Below are 16406 nucleotides of genomic sequence, written 5' to 3' on the forward strand. Positions count from 1 at the left end.
AGTGATCTATTATTGGTTTGCGCCTTAGTAACATCCTCTGATAAGGTGAAGAGCGTGACGCGTCTCTGTCGCTCGCCCAGTGAGAAACCGAACCATCATCCTGACTCCAGATCAGTCGAGACCAGCATCCTCCGCCGCGCGTCAATCCGCTGCGTCACGCGAGGCTGCTTCAGGAACAGCTGCTCCGCTGCGACCACGTAACGGGGATTTGACAAGAACGGCACCATTTCATCGGTACGGTCTGTTTATTACTGGATGTGACTTAAACAACCGATCGGAGCTCGTTTTCGGCCGGTTGCACGCACGGCTGAACTCGTCGGTAAAGCTGGAAGCGCAGATATGCACGCAGCAGGACGGATTTTACGTCGCCCACATGAGATGTGATGAAATGATGATGAAGATGATGATGGCCCAAGGGGAGAAAGAGTCGAAACACACCAGCCAAGTTGTACTGGTCAAGAGGATCATAATGAAGCATGACACTCCGGTAAGAATAAAAAATACATAACGCAAACATATCAAAATCAATTTGGCATTGAGACACACTCTTTGTTACATTGGGCCGATTGAAGCGCCGCTGTCGGTTGTTACGTAACTAACGCAAACGCGCGCGCACGACACCTATCTGACGCAGACGCACGCGCGAGGTCTGTTTTAGCCTAGTATACGGGGACGACGAAATCCTCATTAATTAATTAATTACTTAGTGTGATGTCATTTGCGCATCCTGTTGATCTGAAGACAAAAAGTGAATTCTTCCAATAAGGCATTTAGTATATTTATTAATAAGACAGATATTAATTTACTAATTCGATGTTTTATTTAGCTATACATTGTGTAGGTATTTTATATAAAATATTTTTTTTAATTTTTAATTGTTTATAATTTTCTACAATTTTGTGTATAAAAACCGTTTTATATATGTATATAAATATATGTATTATATACAGTACAGACCAAAAGTTTGGAAACGTTACTATTTTTAATGTTTTTGAAAGAAGTTTCTTCTGCTCATCAAGCCTGCATTTATTTGATCAAAAATACAAAAAACAGGAATATTGTGAAATATTATTACAACTTAAAATAATAGTTTTCTATTTGAATATACTTAAAAAAATAATGTATTCCTGTGATGCAAAGCTGAATTTTCAGCATCATTCCTCCAGCCTTCAGTGTCACATGTAACATCCAGTCTATCACATGATCCTTTAGAAATCATTCTAATATTCTGATTTATTATGAGTGTTGGAAACAGTTCTGCTGTCTCTTATATTTGATCAATAAAAGGTTAAAAAGAACTGCATTTATTCTAAATAAAAAAAAAATTCTAATAATATATATTCTAATAATATATTTTCTTTACTATCACTTTTTATCAATTTAACACATCCTTGCTGAATAAAAGTATTGATTTTATTAAAAAAAAAGAAAGAAAAAAAAAATTACTGACCCCAAATTACTGACCAGTAATGTATATTGTTATTACAAAATATTTATATTTTAAAAACATAGCTTTTTTTATTTTTATTTTTTTACTTTTTATTCATCAGAGTATCCTAAAAAAGTATCACATGTTCTGAAAAAATATTAAGCAGCAGAACTGTTTCCAACTTTGATAATGAATCATCATATTAGAATGATTTCTAAAGGATCATGTGATAATGATCCTAAAAATTCAGCTTTGCATCACAGAAATAAATGATCATTTAAAGTATAATACATTTAAAAACAATTATTTTAAATTGTAATAATATATCACAATATTACATTTTTTTCTGTATTTTTGATCAAATAAATGCAGGCTTGATGAGCAGAAGAAACTTCTTTCAAAAACATTAAAAATAGTAATGTTTCCAAACTTTTGGTCTGTACTGTATATGTGGGTGTCCGTTATATATAAAAATGTAGATTGAAATATACATAAAATATTTAACTTTAAATACACATATGCATCATGCATTTATAGTAAAATATAAAATATTAAGTTATATATATATATATTATATTAACATAATATTTAATATTTTTACTATAAATGCATGATGCATGTGTATTTAAAGTTAAATAGTTATATATATGTATTTTAGATTTTTATTATAAATGCATGTTGTCTATGTTTTTAATAATAAATCGAATTTGACTTGGAAAAACCATACTTTTTCACAATTTTTTAAACATATGGTCATGAAAAATACCTCACTGCAGAATAATTAAAGAATTAAATATATATACCAGCACTTTATAAATTCATACATGCAACTCACATAACACTTTGTGCTTTGTTTATACTGTATTATTGATATATTATATATATATATGAAACTCTTATATCACATTACACAAGAAGTGCTCACAGAGCCTTGAATTTCTTCGGTCTTTGTTTGTCCAAACGTCCCGCAGGAATAGTAATGAGACGAGTCCCATTGAAAGCTGAGAAGTCTGGAAATGTGCCACCTTCACGATTATAATTAGCATTATTAATAAAGAGCTGTGGATGTGTGTGATGCTCCAGGTCCAGCAGGGCATCGGGAAGCCGAGCGTCTATCATGCTGTCGTGGTCATCTTCCTGGAGTTTTTCGCCTGGGGTCTCCTGACCACACCGATGCTCACTGTGAGTTTCTTTAATGCTCATTCATGTTTATAGTTCACGTTTATCAGAATAAAAGATTCTATTATAGGTGCTATTTTTTGTTTTTCATTAATTAAATTATAATTAAATAAATAATAAAATTAAATGATTTTTTTTTTGTTAAAGAAGTGTGGTCTCCAGTGTTGGGGAAAGTTACTTTTAAAAGTAATGCTTTACAATATTGCTTTACTCCATGAAAAAGTAACTAATTTCATCACTTAGTTACTTTTTATGCAAAGTAAGGCATTCTGTTACATTTGTGTTACTTTTTGTCACCTGGGCTGGGTTTGATTATTTAATAACAAAAAACAAAAGTTACTAAAAACTAAAACTAAAATATTAAAATAAATGAAAGCTGAAGAGAAATATATATAAAAAAGAATAATAAAATGACAAAAGCACATCACTATTGGTTATCTGTGCTATTAACAAACTATTACAAATCATTTTCAGAAATTGAAGCTTGAATTCATAATATAAATATTAGATGAAAAACTTCTAAAATGAAAATCAGAACATTTACCTTTGCAGCAAACTGAAACAAAATGTTTGTTGAAATACTAAAATTTAACTCAAATGAAAAGTAAATTAATGCTAAATAGAAATATTAAAAAAGAATAAATATGATCAAATGTATCAGTTATAATAAAAAAATTAAAAAAATGAAAAAAGAAAAAAAAATTCTTCCATTGAAAAAAAGCTGAAATAAAGTAAAAAAATAAAATAAAATGTAAATATTAGATGAAAAAAAAACAAAAAACTAAAACGCACTTAAACAATTAGAAAACATTTTTACATTTGATTTTTTTTATCTTGAAATAGACAAATAAATAAATGTTGCTTTGACAGTTAAATTAAATTGAAATAACTGAAATAAAAATAAAAAATTAAAATCAAAAGAAATGATAAATAAAAATAAGATCTAAAATATAAATAAAACTAAATGGAAATATATAAAAAAATATAAAAAAACTGATTAAAACAACAAAAGCACAACAAAATGTTAAATGTTAAATTGAAAATATAAAAATATAAGCAAATTCAAAATAATAATAAATATATGATATTGTAGTTCATGACTAATATTACAATAACACAGGTCAATGCCATCTCCAGTCTCTGGTTGTTTGGGAAGGCACATTAAACCAGGGAAAAATACACATGAAATAACTTCATTATGAAATCTAAATTGTATTGTATTTGTTCTGTCTATTCAAATGTGCATTTTTCATTTGTAGGTTTTGCATGAAACGTTCCCCAGACACACGTTCTTAATAAACGGCCTGATTCAGGGAGTGAAGGTGCGTGCTCTTGGATGTATTGGACTGGTTGGTTCATCTGTCTTGGTTTTATTGTCTCGTTGATGTTTCTGCTTTGGTTCGTCAGGGTCTGCTGTCGTTTATGAGTGCGCCGTTAATTGGCGCTCTGTCAGACGTGTGGGGCAGACGATCGTTTCTATTGGTTACTGTGTTCTTCACGTGTGCGCCCATCCCACTCATGAGACTCAGTCCATGGTGAGACCACACTGACATGAATTTTTTTTTCTTTTATATGTGTCTAGAGAGAGAGAGAGAGACAGAGAGATAGAGATAACATTTATGTAATGTTAATTATATATATTTCATTATTTAAAAAAAAATATAAAAAATTATTTCCTTAATAATTATGATTATATATTATTTTAATATTTGTCCTTTTTTCTTTGTATACCATTTTTTATACAAACATATTAGAATGTAGATTGCAAATTATTATTATGATAGTTAATATACTATTTGTAACAATTTATTACTTAATACTTAAATACTTTATATATATATTCGTAAATATATAATTTATTTATAGTTAATATTTAAAATAATATTTTATATAACAATTATTAACAATGCAGTTAATAATTATGATTGTATAATATTTAGTATGATATTTGCAATAAATATTTATTTATATATAATTTTATATATTCACATATATACATATATATATATATATAGAAAGATATGGATATATAATGTTAGAATTATGATTATACAAGTAATATAATGTTTCACGCATACATATACATAACAAATTGATAGTTTTATACTTAAAATTACATATATATTAAGTGAATGAACAATATTAATAATTTTCATTATGTTTAATATAATATTTCATATAACATTATATAGTGTTAAGAATTATGTTGATGTAATATTTAAAACAATATTTGAGAATTCAATTATATTAATGAAATACGTGTGTATGTATGAGTGTTATTTAATAAATAATATAATGATTTCTTTAGTTATACTCAACTTTGATTGTCCGACCCGTCGTGATGGGGTTGAAATGTTTTATCCAACAATCACAAATCAACTGAAAAATGTGTTCTCTTTTCTTAAATATGTTTAAATTCAGTTTATCTCACGTTTCACTTGTGTTCAGGTGGTACTTCGCCATGATATCAGTGTCTGGCGCTTTCTCCGTCACTTTCTCCGTCGTCTTTGCGTACATCGCTGACGTCACGGATGTGCGTGAGAGGAGTACGGCGTACGGACTCGTAAGTGGCTCGTTTATTAAACATGAACAGCATCTTGGACAGATCTCAGAGTCTCAGTGGAGGTTCTCCTGCATGACCTGGATTCAGCTGGAGAAATGAGTTATATTTCTGTCCACCTCCAGGTTTCGGCGACATTCGCAGCGAGTCTGGTCACCAGTCCGGCCATCGGTGCGTACCTGTCGGCCAGCTACGGAGATAATTTGGTGGTGTTGCTGGCGACGGTCATCGCTCTGGCCGACATCTGCTTCATCCTTCTGGCCGTCCCAGAGTCGCTGATGAGGCTGAACACATGGGGAGCGCCCATCTCCTGGGAGCAGGCCGACCCCTTCACCGTAAGGAGCTAAAGAAGGACTTTCCAGTATATTTTTTATTATTATTACGATATTTACACTACTAGTCAAAGGTTTTTGATCAGTGAGATTTTTTATGTTTTTGAAAGAAGCTCTTCTGTTCACCAAGCCTGCGTTTATTTGATCAGAAATACAGCCAACGCAGTAATACTGTGAAATATTTGTACTATTTACATTTTCTATTTGAATATATTTTAAAATGTAATTTTATTTCATCATTCCTCCGGTCTTCAGTGTCACATGATCTTCAGAAATCATTCTGATATGATGATTTGCTGCTCAAGAAACATTTCTTGTTATTATCATGTTGAAAACAGCTGAGTGGAATTTCTTTCAGGTGTCTTTGATGAATAGAATTTTCAGAAGAATTTCATTTATTTGAAATAGAAATCTTTTGCAACATTCTAAATGTCTGTATCATCACTTTTGATCATTTTAAAGCTTCCTTGCTAAATAAAATGAGTAATTTCTATAAATTATTTCCCCAAAAAAGAAAATGTTTTTGAATGGTATAGCATATAATGTTACAAAAGCTTATTATTTCACATAAATACTGATCTTTGGATCTTTCTATTCATCAAAGAATTCTTAAAAAATGAACTCAACTGTTTTAAATATTGATAATAATAATAAATGAGCAGCAAATCATCATATTAGGATGATTTCTGAAGGATCAGACTGGAGTAGTGATGCTGAGAATTCAACTTTGATCACAGGAATAAATTACAGTTTAAAGTATATTGGAATAGAAAGCAGTTATTTATTTTAAATAATAAAAATATTTCACAATATTACTGCTTATTTTGGATCAAATAACTCCAGGCTTGGTGAGTAGAAGAGACTTCTTTAAAGAACATTTAAAATATTTTGAATGGCAGTGTAAATGTTATTTAAATATAACTGGTTTGTTCATAACTATATGTATGTATTAATGTTCTCCATCTGTGTTCTGTATTTATAAATCTAACTCTATACAATATTGCTTACAATATTGGCCTAATCAGACTAGTACTGATGATAATATATGACGTAAACTGTATAATATCCAAAACTCCTTTCATGGTTTACTGAAGGTTTTATGGATGTCTCTTCACAGTCTCTGCGTAAAGTTGGGCAGGACACGACCGTTCTGCTCATCTGTATCACAGTGTTTCTGTCCTATCTGCCCGAGGCCGGTCAGTACTCCAGCTTTTTCCTCTACCTGCGACAGGTAAGCTGTTCATTTCTTGGTTTTTAATTAAGAAAGTTAAAGATTCTAGATTTAATGTTCCCTCGTGTTCTCAAAAGTCCCATGATTCTTTAGCTCAGATAGACTGAAAGAGTTTTAGCAGCAATATGCTTTTAATTACGCTAACTAAACAAAGACACTAGCATACAGCTTCTATACTTCAAAAGAACAGCATTTATTTGAAATGAATAAAAGTATTATTTGTTTTCCATTTTTCTCTCCATAATAATAGTTTTGTAATGATTTATTTTAATAGCTAGATTTCCCATGCTTGATTAAACATGCAATGTAACAAGGTCCTGTGAGGAGAATGTAGCAAGCTGCAGTTTGAAACATTGTTGCATTCTACGGAATTCTGAGTCACACTCAGGTTCTCTGGATTGTTAGTGGCATCCTGTCTGAGTGCTGAGTTGAGTTCATTACTGGACATAACAGAGCTCATTGGATCCGTGTGCGTGCTGGTGCAGATGGATAATGACGCGACTCTTTCTCTGTGTCTTTCAGGTCATTAACTTCTCGCCCAAAACGATCGCGGTGTTCATCGGTGTGGTGGGAATCCTCTCCATCCTGGCGCAGGTATTTAATTGAGGCAATATTCTTCGCTCTGCCTTATTACTCGTGTCGTTGAGCCGTCTCAGGAAAGTGGCTCTCGCAGACGCTTTCTAATTAAATTGAATTCCTTTAAAGGTTCAACGGTAAATGTAATGAAATAGAGGCAGGGCTGTAATGAGCCGATAGCATGGTGTTAGCTAGTTTGTTTAAGTGGAGGGGTTTTATTTTCATCCCTGGAATAAGCAAGGTGAATTCTAGCAGCTTTGCTCTGATGCAATACGACACGATGCAACGTGATGCAAAATGATGTTTCAGTATAATAACAATTACACAGCCCTGCTTGTAGAAAAGAATGTCTGCTGATTTGCAAAAAAATGCTAATTTTACCTAAGTGATGATGCGGTGTTCAATAATATATATATATGATTATAAAAAATAAATATCACATAATAAATTAAAATATAAAATAATAAATCTTATTTTTTTCACAAAATCAAATTATATATGTGATATACCACAAAACCAGTCTTAAGAGTAAATGTTTTGAAATTGAGATTTATACATCATCTGAAAGCTGAATTAATAAGCTTTCCATTGATAATATTTGTCTGAGATACAACTATTTGAAAATCTGGAATCTGAGGGAGCAAAAAAATCTAAATATTCAGAAAATCATATTTAAAGTTGTTCAAATGATGTTCTTAGCAATGCATATGACTAATCAAAAATTAAGCTGTGATATATTTACAGTAGGGCATTTACAAAATATCTTCATGGAACATCATCTTTACTTAATATCCTAATGATTTTTGGCATAAAATGAGAATTTATAATTTTGACCCATACAGTGTATTTTTGGCTAATGCTACAAATATACCCCAGAGACTTCAGACTGCTTTTGTGCTCCAGGATCACATTTATGTATCAGGTTTAATGCACTTTCAAAACAACAAAAGCTGTTGAATGTTAAACGCTTTGGTTTTAATGATAAAAACAAGTATTTAAAATGTATAATTTAACTTGCAATTTGCAAAAGAGTGGAATAACCAGGAATAGGCATGAATTAACATCATACATGTGAAAATGGGCTGAGAGTTGCACAGCAGAGTTTCTGCAAGCTTTAGGAAGATACATTTTAGACCTTTTTAAGACAGATTTTTAATGAATAAATTACAGGGATCATAATTTGTCAATATGATCTTTAAATGCAAATGTCTAGGAAGCACAATGAGCTGCATTAGCAACACTTCAGAGTTTGAAAATACAACCTCCTAAAGACTTTTTGATTCATTTTACAAAAAAAAAAAAGCTCATCTATGATGGAAATATACTTTTTTATGCATTCTGATCACCGCAAAAAAAGTGTTTGTCTTGTTTTAAAGTGATTGTTATGATTAAAACATGAACAAAAATCAACTTAATTCAAAGGAAAAATTAGTTTTCATACCCCATTGACAGATATTTGTTCTTAGTTTTCTTTTTCAACACTGAGGAAGATGTGATATTTTTTTTTGCAGTGCATGCAACATTTAAAGCAATGAGTACAAATTTAAGATTTTCTGCATTTGCAATTAGACGCAAAAATGCTACAAAATGCATCATGTTTTGTGAGAAATTGTGACGATCTCAAGCAAAACGCACTTTTTTTTGGAATCAGCACCCAAAGTTAGTCCGAAACAAGTATTCGTTCAGCAAATATGAGGCAGGCCAATGTAAAGATTAATTCTGTCCTGTTCCCGCCAGACGCTTTTTCTGACTTTATCGATGAGGACCATCGGGAACAAGAACACGGTTCTTCTGGGTCTGGGTTTCCAGATTCTCCAGCTGGCCTGGTACGGTTTGGGGTCTGAGCCGTGGTGAGTTAACATCTAGATCAGGAGAAATTACCTGCTTATGTGAATAAAACATACCAACCATATGGTTTAAGAAGAGCTGGTCTCTTCGGTTTGATGCTGGTTATGTCCAGAAGCAACTGGCGTTTATGCTGATGTTATTTTTGTTGTGGTTTAGGATGATGTGGGCGGCCGGCGCGGTGGCAGCCATGTCCAGCATAACCTTCCCTGCAGTGAGCGCTTTAGTGTCACGCAGCGCGGATCCAGATAAACAGGGTAAACTCTTACATGCATTTCATGTTGGTTTCTTCTAACGCAGTGGTCACCAACCTTCCTTGACCTTACAAGATCCTTAACCTAAGCCTTTTATGAAAGACAAGACCTACCTATGGAAGAACTGATTGAGACATTCTAGATTGTACTAATAATCTGAGGCCTTGTATTTACACAGCCTTCCTGTGGCTCAGTGCATTAGCAGCGCAAGGTTGTTGGTTCAATTCCCAGGGAACACATGTTAGGTAAAAAAAAAATGTATAGCCTGAATGTAAGTTGCTTTGGATAAATGCATGAATTTATTTAGTATTAAAATTACTGATGCCCTTATCATGGTCAAACCTGATTCTGATTTATTTTATATTTTCGGACGATTCCGAAAGTTGTTACCAATTTATTTATTTATTTAATTATTCACATTTATAGTTTTTTTCTCCTATATAACAGTCAAACTAGTCTTCAACAAAAATATCTTTAACAAAAATATGCATGACTCAGTGGTAGAGCATTGCATTAGCAGCGCAAAAGGTTGTGGGTTCGATTCCCAGGGAACACAAGTTAGGTAAAAAAATAAAATAAAATGTTAGCCTAAATGCACTGTCGATTTGAATAAAAGCATCTGCTAAATGAATAAATATCTGTATCCAATCACAAAATGCTACACACATGTAGTTATTTTTATTTAAATTAGATTGTATAATTCCATGATTTTAAGGAAGAACAGGACGCTCTGTCTTTCTCTTTATGAAATTATTCAGCATAAAGCATCTGCATTAAACAAAACCAGCAGGTGTTTAATGATACATTTACCCCCAATTTGATATTTATATTTTCAGAGTTTGCTCTGCCTGCTACAGTATTTTCTCCTCTTTGTGTCCGTCTTCAGTGACTCTGGCCTCTTTTTACGGCTGTTTACAGACTCAGACATGATGTTTTATTGGTTGGCGACCACTGTACTAAAGTATTAGGAGTTTATGTTGTGCATATGAGCTTTTTATCAATCGGTGTGTGTTGCATTATCTCAGGTCTGGTTCAGGGCATGATAACAGGGATCCGGGGGCTCTGTAATGGTCTGGGTCCAGCACTGTACGGCTTCGTTTTCTTTCTCTTTAATGTGGAGTTGAGTGGGATCACCACCATCCAGCCTGACTATTCCATCCCACTACAGACCTCCACAGAGGTACATGCATCAATCTGTCTGTTATACAGGAAGAATCTGAAATTGCTTCAGTGACTTCAGTTCAAAACATGGATTCAGTGATTCATTTGCATCATCACTCAAAGGCACCCCATGCATGGCATTTTTAATGCTTAAAATGTTTTTGTTTTTTTTATTAATGCAATTTTTTTATCTATTTGGTTGCAATGACTTATTAATTAAAATGAACTTTTAAGGTGACTTAAGAACAAATAAATAAATAATTATAATAATAATTATAAAAATATAAATGTTTATGTATATAAATCAATTTAAGAGCAAAATATAACTAATTTAAAAATTGTAAAATATATATATATATATATATATATATATATATATAAAATAAAAAAGATTTTGTTATATATTATCTATTTTGCACAAAGCTTTTGCTGTATGGTGTCAAAATTATATGTAATAAAAATATTTACCTACATTATTTTGCATAAAACCATTTTAATTCTATTCATTAATTTGCATTTTTATCACTCAAAAGTGCTCCCTGCATGGCATTTTCAGTGTTTATTTTTAATGTTTATAAATTACAATTATAAAAATAATATAATTTCTCATCTGCGTATAAACGTATATTATTACAATCATATGTAATGTAAAATACCAGTAAACACTATAAACATGTATTTTATTTTCCTTCACTCCAAAGCAGATCCTTTAAATAGTATGTTAATCAGAACAGGAATTAAAAATATAAGTGTAAAAACAAACATTATTTATAGTGGCATTGATTATAAGCAACATTTCTTATAAGCATCTGTTTAAACAATCTACTAGCATGTGGGAAATGCGCTATACAAATAAACATAGTTTGTCAAAAATGAGACATATTGTGGAAAATTCAGTATATGTTATTATATTTAATTCATAATATAATACTTGGCCACACATCACTTGATATATTTAATATATACTGTATATAATCTATATATAGCTCAGCTTTGTTTCTACATTGGAGTGAATACTCACTCGTAGCTTTAACAGTGTCATAAATCCGTGATGATGATTGCACCAATGCCACTCACCTTCTGCCTATTTTTTTGTGTAGAAGAGCTTAATCCCCGGTCCTCCGTTCCTCCTGGGCGCCTGTACGGTGGTGGTGGCGTTCGTAGTGGCTCTTTTCATCCCTGATCACCCAACGCCTCCAGCGACGCCCTGCCAAACCAGTAAGAGCAGCACGAGTCTGGCCGGCGCTCACACCAACACACCACTGCCCGGGAGCGACGAGGACTTCGAACCGCTGCTCGAGGACAGCAACGTCTGACTCTAAAACTAAATCACATTGGGAAAGAATACAAAGGGTGTCAACACATCGCAAACCCCTGACATTTGAGAGCGTGCAGTATTTGTTTAGTGTGTTTTTTTGTTGTTGATCATGCCGAAATGGTTATTGGTTTTAAACTCAGAGGCTTTTTTATGAAGCGTTTTTACAGCGTTTGACATTCTGTGTTTAAATGAATCAACACACTAAGGGCTCGGGCAACACACTAAGGGCAACACACTAAATAGATATTTGGGCAAAGTGCAGTAAAATGTATTGTACTGTATGCGGAGCTTGTGGTGGCTTGAAGAGTAACAAGTCGTGAGATTGAAGATAAACTGGGTGAATTTAATGAAATCATGGTTTAGGTCATTACAACCTGAAGAAGAAGAAGAAGCCTATTTGTCGCTGGGGTATTTTTGTAGCAATATACACAATATATACAAAACTACAACATATGGGTCAAATTATTTATTTTTCTTTTATGCCAAAAATCATTAGTATATTAAGTAAAGATCATGTTCAATGTTTTTTTAGTGTAAGTATATCAAAGCATAATTTATGATCAGTAATATGCATTGATAATAATTCATTTGGACAACTTTAAAGGCTTTTTTCGATTTTTATGCACCCTCAGATTCTAGATTTGAAAATAGTTGTTTCTCAGTCGAACATTGTCCTCATTATTTTTAAACATATTTTCTCCCTCCTAAAAACAGGCTTTATTTGCATTAAGAAAAAACAAACATCTTGTGATTTTAAACCAATTTCATGAGATTCACCCAACAGTATTTTTATTCTTGAGCAACTGGACAAAGTTTCCTTACGCAAGCCTTAAAGTCACATATCCTGTGGCATCTGACAAGGTTTTAATAGATCAGAGATGCATTCGGTTGCATGAACAGTATTTGTGGCGATGTTAACCAAACCCGAAACACTAGTGCACCAGCGGTTTGGTGTAGTTACTGATTATAATGTAGTTCTTTTAGACCAGCTAGATGTTTCGGACATGGCTTGATTGTGAAGTTCTTGAAGTGTGCGTGTGTCAAGGTTCTATGCAGTAGTGATAAAAAAAGACATTTAATTTAAAACAAAAATGGATTGCGAATGCCATTTCATGTTGAGAAACATGGGTTAAAAATCACAGTATTGCTTAAAATATAAGTGAAGTTTTACCTTCATTTTTACTTTTAAGCAAAAAATTGGAAATGTGCATTTGTTAAACTATTTTACTCAACAATATTTAAATATTTCATTAAGGATAATTAGTGTTTTTAAAAATCAGCCTACATCTATTTACCAGCTACCTCATTTTTAGAGGTTTCAATGATTTTGTGAAATGAAGTGAGATTCGCTCTAACTATATTTTTTATCTGCATCTTCTTTTTTAGCCACATTCCATTTTCAATATGAGATTTTACATTCTTTAAAGATTCATTAGAATTAAAGAAGAATTGAATTGTTTTGTTCATAAATTCTGTATTTTCTCATACAATTATTGTTTTCCAAGCTGATGTTTTTTTGCATGAACGAGTGTATGCAAAGTATGAATTTCATGAACAATGCGTTTTGTCTCCCAGAGGCTTTCTCTCTGTTTTTTGTCTAGAACACTGTTTGTGGAGCATCTCATTTGAGTTTGAGGTCATCGTTTGACTGACCTGTGTTCATTTCCTGTTCCATATGCTAATCATTTCCTCCAGTATTCCATACAAATTTGGCAGATATCCATTCAGAACGGTTCCGGTGACCTGTGAATCGAGCAGAGATCATAAACAGAATCTGAATATTTGTTTCCCGTCATTTATTCTCCACCCTTTGACCCTTTTTCCTTGGGTTTGTATAATTTATTCCATATTTATAATAGAACATTTGAAACTTTAAGCTTGTGTGTTTATTTATGACGCAATTCTGAAACGTGACGTTCAAAAGTGTGTAACGGCTCAGCCGTAGTTCCCGCGCTTTTGGGTTTTGAATATATTCGCGCACAGCTTGTAACAATGTAAAATAGCGACGGTCATATTAATTATTTTAGGATTGTAAAGTATTATATTTGTATTGAATAGTATTACAGAAAAACTTTTACATGTTGCCAGACCTGTAAATGTTGGAACTGTGCTGCTGCAAATAAGTTCTATCGATCGTCAACGCGCGCGTTCACAGGAATATCTTTCGCTTTTTCTTTCTGAACTTGTCAAGTATTTGTGTGTCTTTCAACGGGATACACAGGGTGCCTGAAGTGTAAAACATGTCTGATTGTAAATAACGAGTACATTGAGCAGCTGATGAAGATGAAATGCACAGGGATCTTTATGTATTTATTGTCATGTATTGTGGGAATCTATTAAATAGGTGCAAATTAATAAAGAACACTAGGAGTCATGGCGTGATGTGTTTCTTAGTATTTCAGCACTTATAGTAATCACTATTTAGTATAGTAAATCAGTATTTCTCTTGAGTAATTGATGGCACTGCTGTGCTATCTAGGGGATTTCTAAGCACATTAACAATGACTTAGCATTACCTCGTTTTTGTCCCTAATAGCAGATGTACAACACGTTTATTTGACGTCTGCATTTACATCTGCAAGTTGTATTTTTAATTATGTGGTTTTTTTAAAGAGTTTGCGTATATGTAATAGATCTATAGGACGTCTTTCAGATGTCACAGACGTAAGATGTCTTTAAGATGTTTTTGATTTGGAATGTATTTAAAACTGACATCTTACAGACGTCTATCAGATGTTTGCACACATAAGATGCTTTCCAGATCTTTAACAGACATCTAGGTGTGCTGCATGGTGTATGAATGTGATAATCAGTACCTTGAAGGATGCGATTTGTGAAAAAAAACAGAGGGAGGGGGGGGGGTGTTTTGAAACAATTTAATTCGTGACGTCATGCGCTAATTAGCATATCTATGACGTAAGTGCATCGTGTTATGGCAAGACGGATCACAAAACTTGTGTAGTAGCGTTGATCACTTTGAGGGGGGGGGTTAAATTTATCCCCACCGGGGATAAAAAAAATAAAGCAGAGGCAGGGATACATTGACCAGAAAGGGGGGAAATCCCACGCACCCCCCCCCCCCCGGCAAATCGCACCCTGGTACCATGAAATATCTAAAAAAAAAAAAAAGAAAAACCGGTATATAGTAGCTTTTCTCTCATAATCACATTTAGTGTCACACAGTTAACTAATTTGCAGTCTTTTAACCACAAACATTTCAATGATGTGTAAAAGTGGTGCAGAGGAAATTACCGGCACCATGCATAGACCTACAAATATTCCAAATGCATGAACATTCATTGTAAAGAACACTGGGAGTTAATTTCAAAATGTCAACCAATCAACATGCAATAAATTCCAGATCAATAAAACTCAATGTATTAACAGATGCAAAGTCATCAAGCCTTCCTTGTTGTTTCAATGCATGTGAAACACTCATTCTCCTCTCGAGTCCTCAGATCTCCTCTGGATGGCAGTGTTGATGTATCCGAGATGTCTGATCTCATCAGAATAACCTCAGCACAGTATCTAAATGCCTCTATACAATTAAATTTACTGATGCTACAAAAAGTTCCTCAGCTGTCCAAAATAGAATAAAAAACACATTGTTTCATTAGGAAAATACCAGTAAAACTCTATTGGTATAGTTTTCAATTTGATAGATTATTAGCACTGCCGTTACTATTGATTGCATCAGTGTTGTTCCCACCTAAATGAACAATGCACATACAAATTAATTAATTCACTTGTTTACTTACTTGCATTTATTCAGTTGTTTATCATTATATGTAAAATGTTCATTCTCCATGTAATGGCAGTGAATGGCAATGCATCAAAACATAGTACAGTATGTCTATATATACAGTACACTCTATTCTAAAGGTCTGTTTACACCAAGAACCATAACTTAAAACATTTCTAAGTGCTCGATACAGTTTTAAAGTGGTGCTAAAACACACGAAATAGTGTGATGTGACACACCATCTACTTTTGAGGGACTAAAGGCCATGCTATGTTGCTATTGTTGTCAATTTAATCAATGTGGCAAGTTTGCAATATATTTTGACACTGTGCAGTGCATCTGTGTAGTTCATAAATATTTATAGTTGTAGTTTTGACATGCCCTCTCTCTCTCATGGGAGCAGTGAATGGATTACATCATTTATTTTTATGCATCAGCTGCATGTCTCCAAAGCAGAGTTATATCAATGTGTTACTTGAGGAGAACATTCTCACTTGTGCACGCTATAGTGAGTGGAATTCTCAGTTCTGACCATGCAATTACATTTCACAGCACCTTTATGGTCCATCCAAGGCTGAATCACATCCTGTCCGAGTATATTTTGGTTCCACCAGTTTATGATGGTCTTTTACACTATATGAGAGGTTAAAGGGTTAGTTCAGCCCAAAATGATTATTGTGCCATCATTTACTCACCATCACATCCTTCCAAACCTGCATGACTTTCATTCTTCTGTCAAACACGAAAGGACAACTTTAGCAGAATTCAAAATTTAACAA

The 16406-nt window shown here is 33.0% G+C and overlaps 1 protein-coding gene across 1 annotated transcript; it reads left to right on the top strand.

The window, feature by feature from the left end:
• Nucleotides 1-207: 207 nt before the first annotated feature.
• On the top strand, nt 208-12091 carry mfsd14ba (major facilitator superfamily domain containing 14Ba). Its single transcript, XM_059545292.1, has 12 exons — nt 208-487; nt 2513-2611; nt 3868-3930; nt 4016-4143; nt 5057-5171; nt 5294-5503; nt 6618-6731; nt 7254-7325; nt 9045-9157; nt 9312-9409; nt 10432-10586; nt 11668-12091. The coding sequence occupies exons 1-12, from the start codon at nt 374-376 to the stop codon at nt 11881-11883; spliced, it is 1497 nt and encodes a 498-aa protein (XP_059401275.1). The 5' UTR covers nt 208-373; the 3' UTR covers nt 11884-12091.
• Nucleotides 12092-16406: the final 4315 nt, after the last annotated feature.

Source organism: Carassius carassius, chromosome 49, assembly GCF_963082965.1.
Source record: "Carassius carassius chromosome 49, fCarCar2.1, whole genome shotgun sequence".
NCBI lineage: Eukaryota > Metazoa > Chordata > Actinopteri > Cypriniformes > Cyprinidae > Carassius > Carassius carassius.

Excerpts from the sequence above, each read along its gene's own strand:
- mfsd14ba (XM_059545292.1), top strand. The coding sequence starts at position 374 with ATGAGATGTGATGAAATGATGATGAAGATGATGATGGCCCAAGGGGAG. Across the intron at positions 5,172-5,293 it reads GGAGTACGGCGTACGGACTC|GTTTCGGCGACATTCGCAGC; the intron begins GTAAGTGGCTCG and ends GTCCACCTCCAG. Across the intron at positions 7,326-9,044 it reads TCCTCTCCATCCTGGCGCAG|ACGCTTTTTCTGACTTTATC; the intron begins GTATTTAATTGA and ends TGTTCCCGCCAG.